Source organism: Scleropages formosus, chromosome 12 (genome assembly GCF_900964775.1).
Source record: "Scleropages formosus chromosome 12, fSclFor1.1, whole genome shotgun sequence".
Lineage (NCBI taxonomy): Eukaryota > Metazoa > Chordata > Actinopteri > Osteoglossiformes > Osteoglossidae > Scleropages > Scleropages formosus.
This window is the reverse complement of record NC_041817.1, coordinates 17,091,989-17,108,180: the sequence shown is the minus strand read 5'-3', so window position 1 is coordinate 17,108,180 and position 16,192 is coordinate 17,091,989. Positions and strand designations below refer to the sequence as shown.

Here is a 16,192-nt window from a genome sequence, read left to right as displayed (position 1 = left end):
TTTTACTAGGGAAAAGAAAAATGCATTGTATATTTTTACACAGACTAACAGGCCAGTATGAATGACTACTGTTGTCAAAACGAAAATTCCAACCTAAAGCTATTTTTTTCCAGGTTGAAAGAAGACGAGATAAAATGTTAAATGAATTCTAATTAGAGGGGGTGCGGTGGCGCAGTGGGTTGGACCGCAGTCCTGCTCTTCGGTGGGTCTGGGGTTCAAGTCCTGCTTGGGGTGCCTTGTGGCGGACTGGCGTCCCGTCCTGGGTGTGTCCCCTTCCCCCTCCGGCCTTACGCCCTGTGTTGCCGGGTAGGCTCCGGTTCCCCGTGACCCCGTAAGGGACAAGCGGTTCTGAAAATGTGTGTGTGTGTGTGAATTCTAATTATTTGTATAAATTGAACAATACAAATACTCAGTATTATTAAACGCTTGAATTTCCCTAGACTGAGTTGTCATTAACCACAGTTCTGCGGTGTATTGCTGTTCTTTCCTAGAAAATGAGCTGAAACTTAATTAATTCAAGTTACTTTAGCAATCTCTTTCAATTTTTCTTTGAATAAAGCCATCTGCTAAAGCAATAATAAGTGTGTTGGGTAAGAATAATATTGAGAATTTATGTGTGATATAAATGCATTTGAAATTTTTAATTTTGTAATATAAGCAATATGAAGATCTAAGACTTTTGTTAGTCATTTACAGGATGTAGCAGTAGGCCTCTGTCAAAGTAATGTGCTTTTGATTTTAAAAATAGAAAAATATAAAACAATATGTTTTTGTAAATTCAGAGCTCATGAATGTTTTAACATGGCTGAAGAGGCACTGTTTTAATAAACAAGAAGAAATCAAATTTTATGAAACAGATGTTTCCATAATGTGTTATTATACAAATTATGAGCTGCAGTTTGACTGTAATACTGCATATAATTTAAGAAAACACTGCAAATCTACCAAAGTGTGCAGTGACAATATATTGTATCAGTCTCCTGAAATGAGCATTGCTGTTAAACGGTGAATTTTTGTTAATTATTTTTAATACTTCAGTATAATATGCTACTCAGCATGTCATTAGATTTATCAGAGCATTTGAAATTTCTGAATTTTTTAAATTATACTTTTTTTTTATTCAAATGAGTCATGTCGCGCAGCAGGTTTGGCCAGGACCTGCTCTCTGGTGGGTCTGGGGTTCGAGTCCTGCTTCGGGTGTCTTGTGATGGACTGGCATCTTGTCCTGGGTGTGTCCCCTCCCCCTCCAGCCTTATGTGACTCTGCTCGGGACAAATGGTTTCGGACTCTGTGTGTGTGAGTCATACATTTGCAGCAATATGTGTAATATTAAGTATATATAGCTGGGAAAACATAAAACTAGCCAGGCTGCAGTAAGTGATGCCATTGGGCAATATGTAGAGGTTTAATTAAAAGAAAAATAAAAGCCTGGTGACATCTTATAGCCCACTGTTAGAAATGAATGAGGGACGGTGTGTGTCCTCCTGCCCTCCGCCTCCAATTGGTTTATCGGCCCCTAGTGTTTCCAACCTCCCGTACTGTGAACCACTTGGTTCCAGGTCACCCTTGGGTGGTGTCTCGCTCTCAGGGGTTACAAATTCCACTTTGGTGCTGCCTCTCCATCCTTTCGCCCCTCCGCGAACCTGTCGCTGAACGGCGCTGCTAGCTGCGGTCTGGGCCGCACCTTGTCCTCTCGCTGCTCGGCGCGCTGCGCTGGCCCTTTAAGAAACTTCCAGCCACAAGTTTGTTTAGTTTGTGGAACGTCCAGGAGTGTCGGACACGGGCTGTTTGTTGCACTGGGAATTTGTCATGTATATAAAAGAGCAACTATAATGTAGGGTAATTCTTAAGCGGGTGTTGCTCGGGATTGAAAAAAGGGAAGAGAAAACGCGGGGAGTCTGAGGAAAAGAAAAAGTGGGATCATTTTGTTGTGAAAGGAGACGTGAGGCTCAACTTGTTGAATAGAGGAGCGATGGAGCTGAGGCTCTGTTCTTTGTATTTCTGAGAGAAAGATTTCACAATATCCAAACGTGTCAGCGGCTCGCCAGGCGACTCTTTATTTATTTATTTTTTTGACAACAGCCTCACGCTTGTGGTTAGTTGTTGTTTGGCAGCAGCCGTGCCAGGCTTCGGGAGCGGTGCCGTTGCTACTAGTGTTAGCCGCCGGCTAGCCGCCTCTTCGGCTGCGCGCGACCATGTTGCTGAAGGCTCGAGCGCTCGGCTAGCCACAGAGCGGGCTGTCTGTGTGTAGGTGTAAGGACAAACATCGCCTACTTTGGCAAGTAAAACTGTGCTACGGAGCGTCAGTTTTAAATATAAAACATACCAACATCATATTCCGATGGCGACAAAGGATCCCGGGAGCGGTTTAACCATTTAATTACTTGGGATATAACTTTTCGGCTGGCCTCAGTGCAGGGCGCTTTGGCTGATTTCATCTGCTTCCGGTATCTGCCTTTTCTAAAGGCTATAATAAATGATATATAGTAACGCACGTTTTCGTAGTTTTTTGGGGGGGGCGGGGGGGGGGTCAGATGTAAAGTTGACCGCTTTTGATCCATGAGTTTCGGACGCACGTAATCTGTGTGTGTTTAAGTAGGCAACACAGAAAGTTTGTGTGTGACTTGAGACAAGTTTGCACGCTCAGATTTTGCACCCCCGGTCGGTACACCTGTCGCTGCGGCTTCCGGCGAGCGCGCACTCGGCCTGAGGGGGAAGCCGAAGGTGGGAGGACTCTGAGAGCAAGTGGGACTCAAACTCAAGCGCAAGGATTGAAGGAAGGGGACTGAAACTGAGGAGGGGTCCGGTTTAAGGAAGGACTAGGGCTGAAGCTGGGGGCGAAGCTGAGGCCTCCATTCTTGGCTGCTTTGCTGGTCCCGACACAACAGGGAGTAACGCCAACAGTCACAGTGTCCGGAACAGCGTGGATGAAAGCCAGGAGATGAAGGTGACGGTGACCTTCGGAAGGACCGGCGTGGTCGTCCCCTGCAGAGAAGGGTGGACGGTGGGTGACCTGATCCAGCAGGCCACACAGAGGTACAGGAAGCTCCTGGAACAGGTGAACATTCTTTCTTGTTTCGGCCTGTTCTGATGATGCACATTTTCTCGCACGGTAAATTTATGGGGGGAAATTGAACCCTGCATTGACAAGCTGTTGTGATTCCCTCTTATTTTTAGTTTAACCTACATAGTAATATACAGTATAGATTGCACAGCTGACCACAGCTGTGTTCAGCAGGGGCTGATCACAGTATTCTTGTCAAAATCACGTTCATCGCCCGAGAACACTTTCACGCTACTTCAAATCTGACCTGCTGCAAGTCTGAAGAACTTAGAAACTGCTTGCGGTTAATTGCATACTTATTATAGAACAGTGTGGAATGTCCAGGTTAGGGCGGTTGCCTTGCAATCTGAAAATTGTTGTTTGGATTCCCACTCATGCTGTAGTACCTTTGATCAATGTACTTACCATTTATTTTACCGCTTATATCTTGCAATATACCTGGTCACATTATCAGTAATGTAACCTGGGGACACGGGGTATCTTGCGTCATTCAACATTAGACACCTGCTCCCAGGTGATCCAGCCAGGACTGATGAGGCCCCTGATACAGTAAAAGTACCTTGCTTTGTGAATGAGTCGTAGTTAACTTGGTTAAAATTGTAAGTCACCTTGAATAAAAGTGTCTGTTAAGTAAGGCCCTCCTGTATTTAATTGTATTTTCCACCACAGATAAGGTAAACAAGGTATGTGCATTTACATTTACATTTACTCATTTAGCAGACGCTTTTGTCCAAAGCGACATACATCTCAGCAAAAGAACAAGAACATTTCAAACATTTATATAGTTGTCATTAGTACCCCTAGGTGGTTCTTATTTCAGATGCTAAGGTGTTAGTGAGAAGTTTCACAGTATTACACAAATAACATTGATTATTTGTTTGTGAAACTTTTTTGGGAGTGTTCAGTTGTAATGTAATAGAGGGGGTGTCTTACAAAAGATGACACTGCTAACGAGTGCTTGTCAGGAGTATACAGTGCATATTGTTAATTAATATTTGAATCGTAAAAAGTACAGTATGAACTAATCCAGTAATATTCCAGTACCTTTCCATCTCAGAGTTGGATTAATGTTGAGGTCTGAAGATATCTCATTTGATGAGAGGGCTGACCCATGGGATGATCACATGGTCCATACCTGGTACAGCTCAGGGAAAACATATTTGACTTTTTGGTTTCTGTGGGTCTGTGAAAATCATAACCCAGTATCTGTATTTCATCAAAATTTATTTTCCGAAACGGCTGGGAAATTAATTTCTGCCTGAGAGGACTCAATCCAGTGAAATTCATTCATGAAAAAGTCAAAATTGACTTTCTGGTTTTCAGATGTAACAGATGGGATAGATGTGACTTTAAGTATCATTCTGCAGTCTGAATGCAAATCGCACATTCAGACTTATTAGCTATCTCTCTTCCTCCCTCTCTCTCACTGCTGTGAACCCAAGACCTGTGCGCTAGATGTACTCCACGCAGTGCTTCAGACCATGTTGGCACTATTATTCAGACAGCACAGGTGTCAGAGGAATACTGCTTACTTTGTCTAGGGGCCATCTCAGTAGGCTGTTATATGGACTCCAATGCCTTATTTGAACATTAGATTTGAGCTGTCATAGACAACTGGTGTCATCAGTTGTCTAAGACAGGGTGAAATGAGATTCAGAGTCTTGAATGGGGTCTTACTGTGTGGTTGGGTGGGTGTTGCATTAAAGGGTTTTGCTAGTGTTGCTATGTTTACTCGCTCAGTAGGGCTACTTGGGCTAGACCTGAGTAGAAATGAACTCTTTTGGAACCAGGATTGGTTCTGAAGCTGTTTGGGTTTTTAGCTGCATTGCTGAACTCTGAAGCAAGATAAATATCACCCACAGTGCATCACAGGGGCTTCCTCATTTACTTCCTTTAAAGAGGTTGCTTCAGTGACATCCTATTGTTTTAAAAGCTATAATCCCTTGAACCATTTGCTACCTGATTTAAAAAAAAAAAAAAAAAAAGGTTCATAAACATTCTCACAGAAGCACTACTGGTAGAAGTATTTGAGAGAATTGACCCATTTGAAATTATTTCTGCCATGGCTGCTGCTTATTTTATCCACCTGTTTTCTCCTATCCTCATACCACAGTATAACACACACGCACATTGTCAGAACCGCTTGTCCCACACGGGGTCGCGGGGAACTGGAGCCTACCCGGTAACACAGGGCGCAAGGCCGGAGGGGGAGGGGACACACCCAGGACGGGACGCCAGGCCGTCGCAAGGCACCCCAAGCGGGACTCGGAACCCCAGACCCACTGGAGAGCAGGACCCGGTCCAACCCACTGCGCCCCCCTTAAGAGAACACATGATTTTAATTCTTCATTTTAAGTTTCATAGTTTGGTCTCCATCCTCTCAGTTTTAGTCATTCACCTGTGATGGGAATGTTTGTTATTGTTTATTTTATATATGCTTGGCAAATTCCTTCCTAGTCACTGCATGTATAAGATTAGTTACCATTTTGAGCAGGGGTCTTAAAATCTCAGAGGACAGACCACAACACTCATGCTGAGCACGGGGGGCCAACACAGTTCTTCTATTATCCAGTAATGCAACAGGGAAACAACTTTCGTATTAAAGAACAATTTTAAATCCTTCTCTTTCACATAGTGACATTTTGACATTATTTAAACATGTGCCTTAACTTTCTCCTAATTTATTGATTCTTACATGTATTAATTATTGCTATTTTTGCTTTTGTAAAGAATGTAATAAAAATTTTATATGCTTAATCAGGTTCATCCTGCATGATTGCAATAAGCGTTTGCATGTCAGACAGCAGTGGATGTGTATCCATTCAGTCAGCTGTTACCTTCCAGTAGAATTGCTCCTTCATCACCCTGGTCCAGGTGAGAATTTAGGGGAAAATGGATTAACTGATTTTTGCTTTAAATCTTAATCTATTTGCAAAATGACTGAGTGTTCCTCTACTTCTAAATGACTGATTGTAGATGGAGATGCTAGGAGCATTCATCTGCTTGCGAGACAGCAGTGGATGTGTATCCATTCAGTCAGTTGTCACCTTTATGAGTAAAATACTGCAACTATGAATGTGGAACTAGTCAGGTCTGCAGTATTTTCATTTGTTTGAGAACTATTTCTGACAAATGACAGGTAGGCGTGTATTAGGAGTCAACCTTTGTTTTTATTTTATTTTTTGAGTGTTTCACATCTTTTCTGCCAACTTCTGCTTTTTCATGTTTGAGGTTTAGAGGAGCAGCTACAGTTGTTATATTCTATCTTTGTACCTGCGGGACAGCATAGGACTAGTTTCACATGACTGCATTAAGGTGCAAATCTAACTTCTGGTGCAGGTTTAATTTGGCTGGTGTGTTACGACACATTGCCCTGCATTTTCGGTGTCCTAAGAGGGGCCGTTACATCCCGCTTACTCCCGGATGCATGATCCGTTTGAAATCCAGGGACAGACTGGCTGCACCTTGCTTCCGAGCTGCAGCTGAAATACCCTGTATGGCAGATTGGTTAACATGATCTGCCAGTGGTCTAACACATTACTACCATGTCCCTTCATGTCTCTTTGGATGCTCTGCTTGATTATTGGGAGTCGCTTGTTCTTTGTAATCTGTTTGTCGGGCATATTCAGTCTGACACACATGAAAATAAGTATTCTAATGTGTTGAATTATTCCTGTAGTGAGCCAGTTTTTATATCTGAGGACTGTCAGTTGTGGTATACTCAATAAGGCATATTTTGTAAATTTACACAGAAATGTATAAATTTACATATTTAGAGTATTAAATATTATAGCTGTAAATATTACTGTGTAAATTCAGTGCTGTACAACATATTTCAGCATATGTGATCCATTAGTTGTTGTAACATATGATTCAATGTTTTAGTGTCAGTCTTGATTACATTCTGGAGTTCTCCGTGCCTGTAATGTGACTGGTTGTGCTTATGCTTACTTAATGTTGGCAATTTAACCAATGTAAGGAATGGCGTCTTTGGGTTTATGTCGGTGATGCTAGTTTGTGGGACCTGCTGACACGTCATGCTGCTGCTTTTACCGGGCTCCTCTGAGTCCCTGGTCTGTCTCAGCTTCCACTAACAGCACATTGACCACGGTCTCGATGAGATAAAATCTATGGAAGAACTTTTAATTGCCTGACATCTCATGAAAGTCCTGCTAACTTGTCAGGTCCCAGTTTTGTTATACTAATCATGCACATTTTCTCACAGTTGTGTAATTGTATGTTTAATGTGTTTCAGGATTAAAGTGCAGTCAGCAATGGCCTATATTTATTTCCAAACGATTAATCTCCAGTGCTCTGCCTCCCGGAGAAGCCTGGTATTTCCTTCTGCTAGGATGCTATCATTTAACTTGAGCTTGTGATTTGAAGGGATTTGCTGCTTAAATATGGACTGGATTCTCTGTAGGTCCAGCTGGCAAACCAACATTACTCTTTCATTTTCTTTTGACTCATGTAAGGTGCAGACAAGCTAAACGTCAACTGAAAAATAATTTTTGACTGTGCCTTCTTGTCTTGTGCGTGGCCCTGCTCATGCGTTTAAAGAGGGCTGCTGGGAACTGCCTTAGGTGGATGGAACAGGCATCCCTGGGGCCCACAACTGGAGTGTGAGCACAGGAGGGCCAGACCAAAGCCAGGAAGTGGTTGGGAGTTATTCAGGCAGCTGTTGGCCTGTTGAGAAAGGGCCCCTTAATTAGAAAGACAAATGTAGGCTGAGGTCTTGCTGCTGTTTTTTTTCATTAGTCCTAGGAATGTTGGAGGCAGGAATGTGGAGGTGGTGGCTGGAGGTGCTGATATCACAGAAACTGTGGTGCCATGCCATAAAATAAACAAATAAATCAAAGGCACAAATACAGGGTTTGGACTATGCCCTTTGATTCAGTCAAGAAAGGCTAAAAAGACTTTACATTTTTTCATTTAGCTGAAGTTTTTACCCAAAGCGACTTACATTTATTTATTTAGCAGACACTTTTTTTCAAAATGGCATCCAGTGAACACTATATAGTGTTATCAGCCCACACTCCTTATTCACCAAGGTGACTTACACTGCTAGATACACTACTTACACTGGGTCACTCATCCATACATCAGTGGAACACACTCTCTCTGTCACTCACACACTGTGGGTGAACCTGAATGCATGTCTTTGGACTGTGGGGAGAAAACCTACGCAGACACGGGGAGAACATGCAAACTCCACACAGACTGAGATGGAATCGAACCCATGTCCTCTCGCACCACCCAGACCCACTGTCAGACAGCAGCACTACTTGCTGTGTCACCTTACCGCCTGACTTATAATGTTAAGATACCAATTATTTATTTATTTATACAACTGGGTAATTTTTACTGGCATAATTTAGGGTAAGTGCCTTGATAAAGGGCACTGCAGCAGAAGGTAAGGTTCAAAGCTGCGACTTTTGGATCCAAAAGAAGAAGCTCTAACCGCTACATTGCTTCACCCTTCTAGCTGTTTGGTGGAAGGGAGTATCATAGACAGGACTTAGGGGGCCAAGAGGTTAAAGGTTTAAGTCCCAAGTGGCTCACTTGCCATTATATTGTAGGAAATCGTATTGTGGACCCAGTCAGACCTCTGGGGCTAATGGACCTGGTGTGTGGATCTCTCTGAAGATCTCTGCTGCTCTGTGTTTCATTAGGACTTTTTGGAAGCAGAATGTGTTTGAATGTGTCTGAGTCTCAGGGGTTGCTTCCAACTTAGTGGCGTCTCCTTTGTACCATGCACTAGGACACCAGTAGATGTCAATGGCCTGGCAGCGGTCCATGCCTTGCAAGTGTTGGGGCCAAAGGATTAAGAAAGAAGAAATGCCTTCTGGATGGCACCCTGCCTAGCTAAGCATCCAGAGGACATATCGTCTCTTTGTTAGTGGCGCTATGGTTTCTGTGGTCTTTTGCCTACAGTGACGTTTCTGAATGAATATAAAGCTACATAGCTCTGTTGACTGCACAGAAAAAGGCCTTGGTAGTGGAAAGACCTTGCTGGTACCATGCTATGAGTTAAAGCCTTATGTAAGTCTTTGACACTACTTTAAGCAGATTATGGGAGTTTTAACTAGTTTTGCCATCATCTGCCTTTTTTAAATCTAGTAACCCTTACAGACTTCTTGGTTCTTCTTCAGAAAGTTCTGATTTTCTCGTGTGCGGGCTCTGATTCGTCTGTTCTGCCCAGTCATCATTTTTGTGGTGAGTCATCTGGAATCAGAAAATAAGCAACATTTTCAAACACAGGGAAACAAGCACAGCATGTGTTTTAAAATGAGTCCTTCAAGCTCTGTCTGGTGAAACTTGTTTCCTGTGTAGTAGTCATGGGTGAGGGCCCATATTTCCCAAAGGTCAGCTTATTGGGCCTTGGAGATTCCTGTTGATGTGGTCTCTTTACTTGGCTCGGTTGCATACCTGTGTCCTTCATTTTCTGTTTGTTTCATTTAGTCATTCTCTAAAGGAGTGCTGATCAGACTGTGTGTTCCCCCAGTCCTAAATGACTGACTGTAGATGGATGGAGATGCTAGGAGCATTCATCTGCTTGCGAGACAGCAGTGGATGTGTATCCATTCAGTCAGTTGTCACCTTCTAGCAGAAGTGCTCCTTGATGACCCTGGTCCAGGTAGGGGTTTAGGGGAGCACAGCCTCAGTCATACTATGGGCCCCTGATTATTATGCAGCCCACAGAGACAGGCTGTTGGCGTGGCGGGGTCCTGTACTGCTGCAGAATCTCATTTAGCTGCTGATTAAGCCCCCTGCCCAGACACCGGAGTGCTGCGCTGAAAAACGGAAATATTCATTTCATTCCCTCTCTAACTAATAGAAAGTATTTCATTCCACTCGGGCGCATGTGCCCCAGTGGGGTGAGAAAAGGGGAAAAATTACTTTTATTAAATTCAATTCAAAGCCAAATTATGGGATTTTTATGTGGCTGAGAGCATGTCTCAAAGCTGGAATGATATGAGGGCTGGGGGTGGGGTGTTCAGCTGAAATAGGCAGCAGCTTCTGTTATCACATTCTTATTATTTTCACTATTACTGTTACCATCATCATCATCATCATCATCATTATTATTATTATGTTTGCTAAGGTTACGATCACATTAGGTTGGGTAATGGACCTCTGCCATATCTTAACAAAGGCAAAAACACAGACGGATCCCTGCTGTTCGGTGCTGTCTTTACATCACAAATGTTCCAGATATTGAGAACACCTCATTACTGTGCCCCAGGACAAACACACATCAGCCCTTATACCCCAGTGTAATGGTGTGGCCTGCTAAATGTCAATATCCCACATACCTTCACTCTTAGAGTGGACCAAACTCTGAAACAGAATCTCTGATAGTTTTAAGGGGAGTGTTCCTGAAGTGGCTTGGCTGGCTTTTCCAGATCGAAACAATGACAGCATCTGTGGAATGCTGCAAGGTTGCTTCTGGGCCTTCCTCTTATCACATACTACTACAGAGTAATGATTTTTGCACACTTTGTCTATAGCATCCTTACTTATAAACCATTACACACTGTACTTGTACCAGTGACTGGGAGCTAGAATGTTCTTGCTGTTCTTTATTTGCCCCAGGGGTTTCTTGTTAGTGTTCCTAGTCTGAGAGTGAATGTCTCTCAAGGTATCTTCTCAAGCACATCTCTCTCAAGAGAGGTCGCCTAATTAGACACATTGTCATCTCCAAGAGATGTTCCTCCTTCTCATGCTATTTTTTGCTAGCGTGTGAATATACAGCACCTGTCTTATCTTGTCAAGCACAGATGTGAAATCTCTTGTGTTTTTAATGTGTCAGTGGGAAATAGAAAAAGAACCAAGGGTCTAGGGGCATGTGAAAAGTCAGGAAGTCAGAACCTTGGCAGGACTTGGCCTATACACTAAGAAATTTAACATGTAATGTGACATATTAATTGGAGAGGATAGTCTAAGGCACCCCTTGTAACACAAAGCAAATAAGGGACACTCTTGTACTGCAGGATTAATCTGGAAATATTCTGACTGCAAAGTGAAACCAAAGCTGCACTGTAATGACCAAAAAAATATTATCGAAAATCCTGTCTTTAAAAGGGAATCTGAATGCTTTGGCTGTGTTGCAACCCATTCTGTACATCGGAGAAACTGTTCAGTACATCAGAGAAACCACAGAGCTATAACACATGGAGTTTGCTCAGACCAGGCAAAAAGACTCCTTGCCGTTTCTCAACAAAGATGTGTGTTTTTTCAAGATGCTGAGAACACTATGGTAAGGTGTGGATTTTTGTAAAACAGGAACTTTATTATAATAATAATAATAAAAAAACTGAACAATAAGGACTTGGACTAAGGGGTCTGAATTTATCAAGTGGCACACTCCCATTTTGGGTTTGAGTGTATTTTGCTGCCAACTAACCACTGGCTGTGGAAGCTCAGATTGTTTTAGGTGCCTGAATTTTGCTCCATTCCATTTCAGAAATTAGACGTGGAAAAACATTACAGCAAAATTATGCTTTTATTTTTATTTTTTTTGTTTTCTACGTGTGGAAAAAGTAAACCTGTGGAAATCCATAGGATTTTAGAATGCCTTTCTTACTTCGCAAAGGTTTTATATGGGTAAAGTCTTTCCTAAAGCCCTACTGTTTCTGAACTTTTCCATGTAAAATACATATTGGTCCTGTTGTCCTTTTACAGTTAAACTTGCTTGCAAATTTGGACAGAGCTGCCTTATTGGCATGTCATTTGAGTCACGTTCTTGTTTTCATTCTTGTGCCTCGTTTACAAGTTGCTGAGCTACATGTGTGGTCCACATTAGCCAAACACCATTTCCTAAGAAGTCTGTCTGTTCAATTGTTTGAACAGTGTTTGCTTCATGTATGTTCTTTATTTCATTTGTTTGTTTCTGCAGTTAGATTTGTCTCATGCAAGAACCCTTTTTGAGGAAACTGGGTAAGTACTTGTTTTGTGTCAGAGTCTTAAAGAGGATGCTGAAGTTCTTTTTTTACTTATAATGCAGGAGGGAGACTTCCTGGTCCGTACTCACCACGTTGAGCACAGCGATGGAGGCATCTTGGACCCTGACGATGTGCTTATTGACTTGGTCGAGGATAAGGACAGGGTAGGCAATTGCTTGTAACTCTATTACATACTAATCCCTGCTCAACCTAGATGCTTTGTACCATTGGTTTGGCTGAACAGCATCCATCTGCACAGCTGTTTGGCAGTAAACACTTTTCTGTCAGAAAGGGACTAGAATGTGACCGGGGGCTAGAATTGAGGTAATGAAAGTGATAAGATAACAGAATGATATTTGGTTTTGTGTGTGTGTGTTCTGGTTGCTTTTAAATGCATGGAGGGATTAGTGAGCTGTAGGCCTGTTTTTAACTGGATAACATGAGGACATTTTCCTTCTAATTGAATTGCCTCAGACATTAGGTCTCCTATCAGATAAGAAGTGTTGGATTTTTGTCTGTCTAATTAATACCACTGAAGGCAGCAGCAGACAATAGGTCTTCTCTGTATAAGTAAGGACAGAGGGGAATGTTGTGTGTGTGTGTGTGTGTGTGTGTGTGTGTGTGTGTGAGAGAGAGAGAGCGACACAGAGAGAGAGAAAGAATGAGCAAGCAGATGAGCTTTTCACAGAGACCTGAGGTCCTTTGGGACAGCGAAACATCGCACCAGTTGACTGTGTATCCTCTCTTCTCAGTGGCTCATTGGGAAATGGGTTTGTGTTCCTGAGTTTCCAGCTGTGAGTGATGGGGAAAAAATGACACTGACACCTGAGGGCCATGGAGATTCATTGGAGTAGGTTTTATCTGCAAGACATATTTTGGTTGTTGAATACAAAACAATGTGTAGTTGTTTCAGTCCCTCCCACATACACAAGGGGACAGCAAAATAATATTCTTTTTTCTTATTCTGCATGACATGATGCTTATACCCAAGTCCTTTCTGCACATGCAAATGTCATTAGCAGCTTTTATTAATGCCTTTAGCCCAAGCCAGTGTCATCTCCTGATTTCCATGTAGCTATTCACTCATTCTGGGAGGTTTTGTACAAGCTGTCCTGCAAAATGAGAATTTAATTGGAGAAAATTAGGAGGGCTTATATTCCAGCACTCATTACTCAATCATCTTGGAAGACAAGCAGAAGAGTGAATATTAATTCAGACATTACTGCAGTCATGCCATGTGGCCAGGGCTCAGAGATTACACTTTACCCCATCTTTACCATATATTTGGTTTTAGATTAGTGAGGTTATAGAGTTTCAGCTACCTTCTGCTGCAAACCTTGGCTAATCTGGGGTCACAGGGCAAACTTGCACACTCTTCTTCCTTTACCCACAGAGCTATGCTGCCCTGAGGAGAGGCTGGTGGTGTTGCCATAGAGACCACTTGGCCTTGATTCCACTGTGCACCTTCCTGCTGCTATCACATGAGCGCATGTGGTGATGTTGGTCAGCCAGTATCAGTGCAGCAGAGTTTTGCCTTTGCTAACCTGCACTGTTGTCCCATTCGCTTTCCACATCTTGCATTGTAGAGGTTAGTGCAGCTTTGAAGACATAAAAACGATAAGAATAGGGAACTAAATACAATTACTAATGCAGGGAACTGCAGATCTTCAGCAAACACAATTAGCCCAGAGGCTCTAATTAAAATGAATCAAAAGAAGGGCTTTGCTGTGCAATCCAGTACCATCGTACCAGCAGATTAGGTTTTTAAAGTATAATGGAGCATAGGCCGCAGTCAGTACGTCCCTGCCCTGAGGGTCATTAATCTTAGTAGCAGAATGTGTCATAAATGAGGGATGTGTGCTCAGATTAAGGTATTTTCAGGTTTTCTTTGTTTTCTGACTATTTTCCTTGGTGGGTCTTGCTCTATCGTGACTATCTTTGTGCAGGTCTTCAGTTTTCAGCCTCCAATGCCTGTAAACAGTTTAGCCACTTCATAAGAATCTGCCCCATTTTTTGTAAGGCCTCTCCAACACCTCCCTCAGATAATATATGCTTAAGATGTGCTAATGAAATGCTCATAATACATATTCATAGATCTGGAGGCATGAATGTGATATGGCACCAAAAACTTAGTCAGCAAGCACCAAATGATCCTAGAATATTCATTTAGTAATGGATTGTGCTTGACTTCTTTGTTTAAAACGATCTTTGAAGGTGAAAAGTTCTTATTAAAGTAATTTTTCTTTTTTAATTGAGAACAGTAACTTCTAATTAATTTGTAGAACTTGTGCGTTTGTGGGCAATTTTAAAATAGTCCAACTCAAAATTTGACCGTAACTGAAATGAATTACATTTACTGCCCTCTAGAGTATGATTACCACACAAAAACTTCACCTTTGTAGTCTGTTACATATGAGCAGTGTGAAAAATCCCAGTAGATGGCAAAGCATGTTTTTTGTTAATAAAAATTTTCTTTTTTTCCCCTTTCTAAAGGGATATTTAGGAAAAGGTCCTGATCTGTATTCCTTTAAAGGTTACAAAGTAGTGGGCTGTAAACTTTTTTTTTTTATGTGTTAGAGAGAGAAATGATATTGATTAGTGAGTAGGGGGTTAATTAAAACCTTTTGTCGATCAAGGTGCAGTTCGGGTCACGTGCTCTGCAGAGCCCAGAATCAATTTCCCCAGCCTTAGCACACCCAACCTGCTAGAAGGGGGAGCAGTCCCAGTTGCTCCAAGTCTCTCCTTAAGTCTCTTGTCCCCAATAGTTTTTTTTTTTTTTTTGGGGGGGGGTGTTGATTCATTTGGATCTGTCTGTCTGTCTGCCTGTGAGATGTTACTAACTATAACAAAATAATTAATAGAAAACAAAAACTTATTCTAGTTTCTATATTTTGTCTGTCCACACACAGAGGTTAAGATTACTAAAATAAAACACTTTTACATCAGCTCTTTGCAGCAACAAAGGAAGACTCAAAACATTGAAACTGCATTGAAGATATTGTGGGTTTGTCATGAAGTCATTGCCATTTGTTGTGAGTCACACTGTGAAAGTCATTGCACTGTCTCTTTCACTGCTTTCTCTGCCATGGGTCTTCACCCAATAGACATGTGGGGAAACCAAGGGGTATGATCTGATTACGGCGTTCTCCTGCATGATCCCCATTAACCCTCGGGGGGAGTGCTGCTGTGATTGGTTCACTTTCCAGTTAGGCTGATGAATATTCAACAGACGAGCTTAAATTGTGTGCAATGCCGTAATCAGTAGAATTGTCACCTCTGGACCCCACCCTGCAGGTGTCAGTGCTAGGTGAGAAGACTGGAAAACTGGCCATCTACTTCAGGCAATTAACAGTTACCCTAACAAACTGTCAAAGTTTGTGAGTAAGATGTAGAGACTTATTTCAATAATAAGTATAGATGAAAGGTTATTATGCAATTGCTCTTATTTGCACTGGCAGGCTGAGATACAATTTGCTGGTTTCAAGAGCCATTCTGAATAGTTTTCTGATGACCTATGTCATTGGGTTAGATTCTTCCATTGAATTTCATGACGGCTCAGACTTAAATAGGCGGAGAAATTGTAGGAAGAGGAACAGAGGATTGTGATACAAGCTTGGTGTCATTAGAACTTTCGGAAGCCCCTCTGGGGCTGAAGTGCCTATCTCGTCCAGCTTTTTTGGGATCTTGAGCATTGTGTTAAGTATGCTAAAAGGTACCTTGATAAAACAGGTTGTGCTGAATAAGAAAAAATTTGGTTAGACTAAAATTAGAGGAGCTCTTCAAGTAGCCTTCCCCCGCTTTGCAAAGGCAATATGCTCCTGAAAAACCCTTTGTGATGTGAACTTTGAGAAACTGAAGACATAAGTATAAACTGTTTTAATGCTAAATTTTGTTATGCTCTCCTGAGCCCCAAGAGTGTCACCCATTCACATTTACATTTATTCATTTAGCTGATGCTTTTCTCCAAAGCGACTTACAATGTTAAGGTTACAGTTATTTACCCATTTATACAGCTGGGTAATTTTACTGGAGCAATTGAGGGTAAGTACCTTGCTCAAGGGTACTACAGCCAGAGGTGATGTTCAAACCTGCTTAAATATTACCAGAACCAATTAAGTTACTTCAATAGTAACAGTAGTTTTCATAACACATCATAGTTAGGCAGTTTGCATTCATTACTGTT

General features: G+C 42.0%; 1 protein-coding gene across 2 annotated transcripts in view; it reads left to right on the top strand.

Moving 5' to 3' along the window:
- Nucleotides 1-1,757: 1,757 nt before the first annotated feature.
- The window catches only part of LOC108920701 (partitioning defective 3 homolog B-like), a 164,763-nt gene continuing 150,328 nt past the window's right edge, over nt 1,758-16,192 (top strand). The window contains exons 1-2 of one of the 2 annotated variants that reach the window (XM_018729654.2): nt 1,758-3,058; nt 12,072-12,173. In XM_018729654.2, coding sequence (XP_018585170.1) covers nt 2,942-3,058; nt 12,072-12,173 — 219 coding nt within the window. In that variant the 5' untranslated portion in view covers nt 1,758-2,941. Of the gene's footprint in view, nt 3,059-12,071; nt 12,174-16,192 lie in introns of those variants that run through there. The other variant, XM_018729656.2, reaches the window with a different exon arrangement.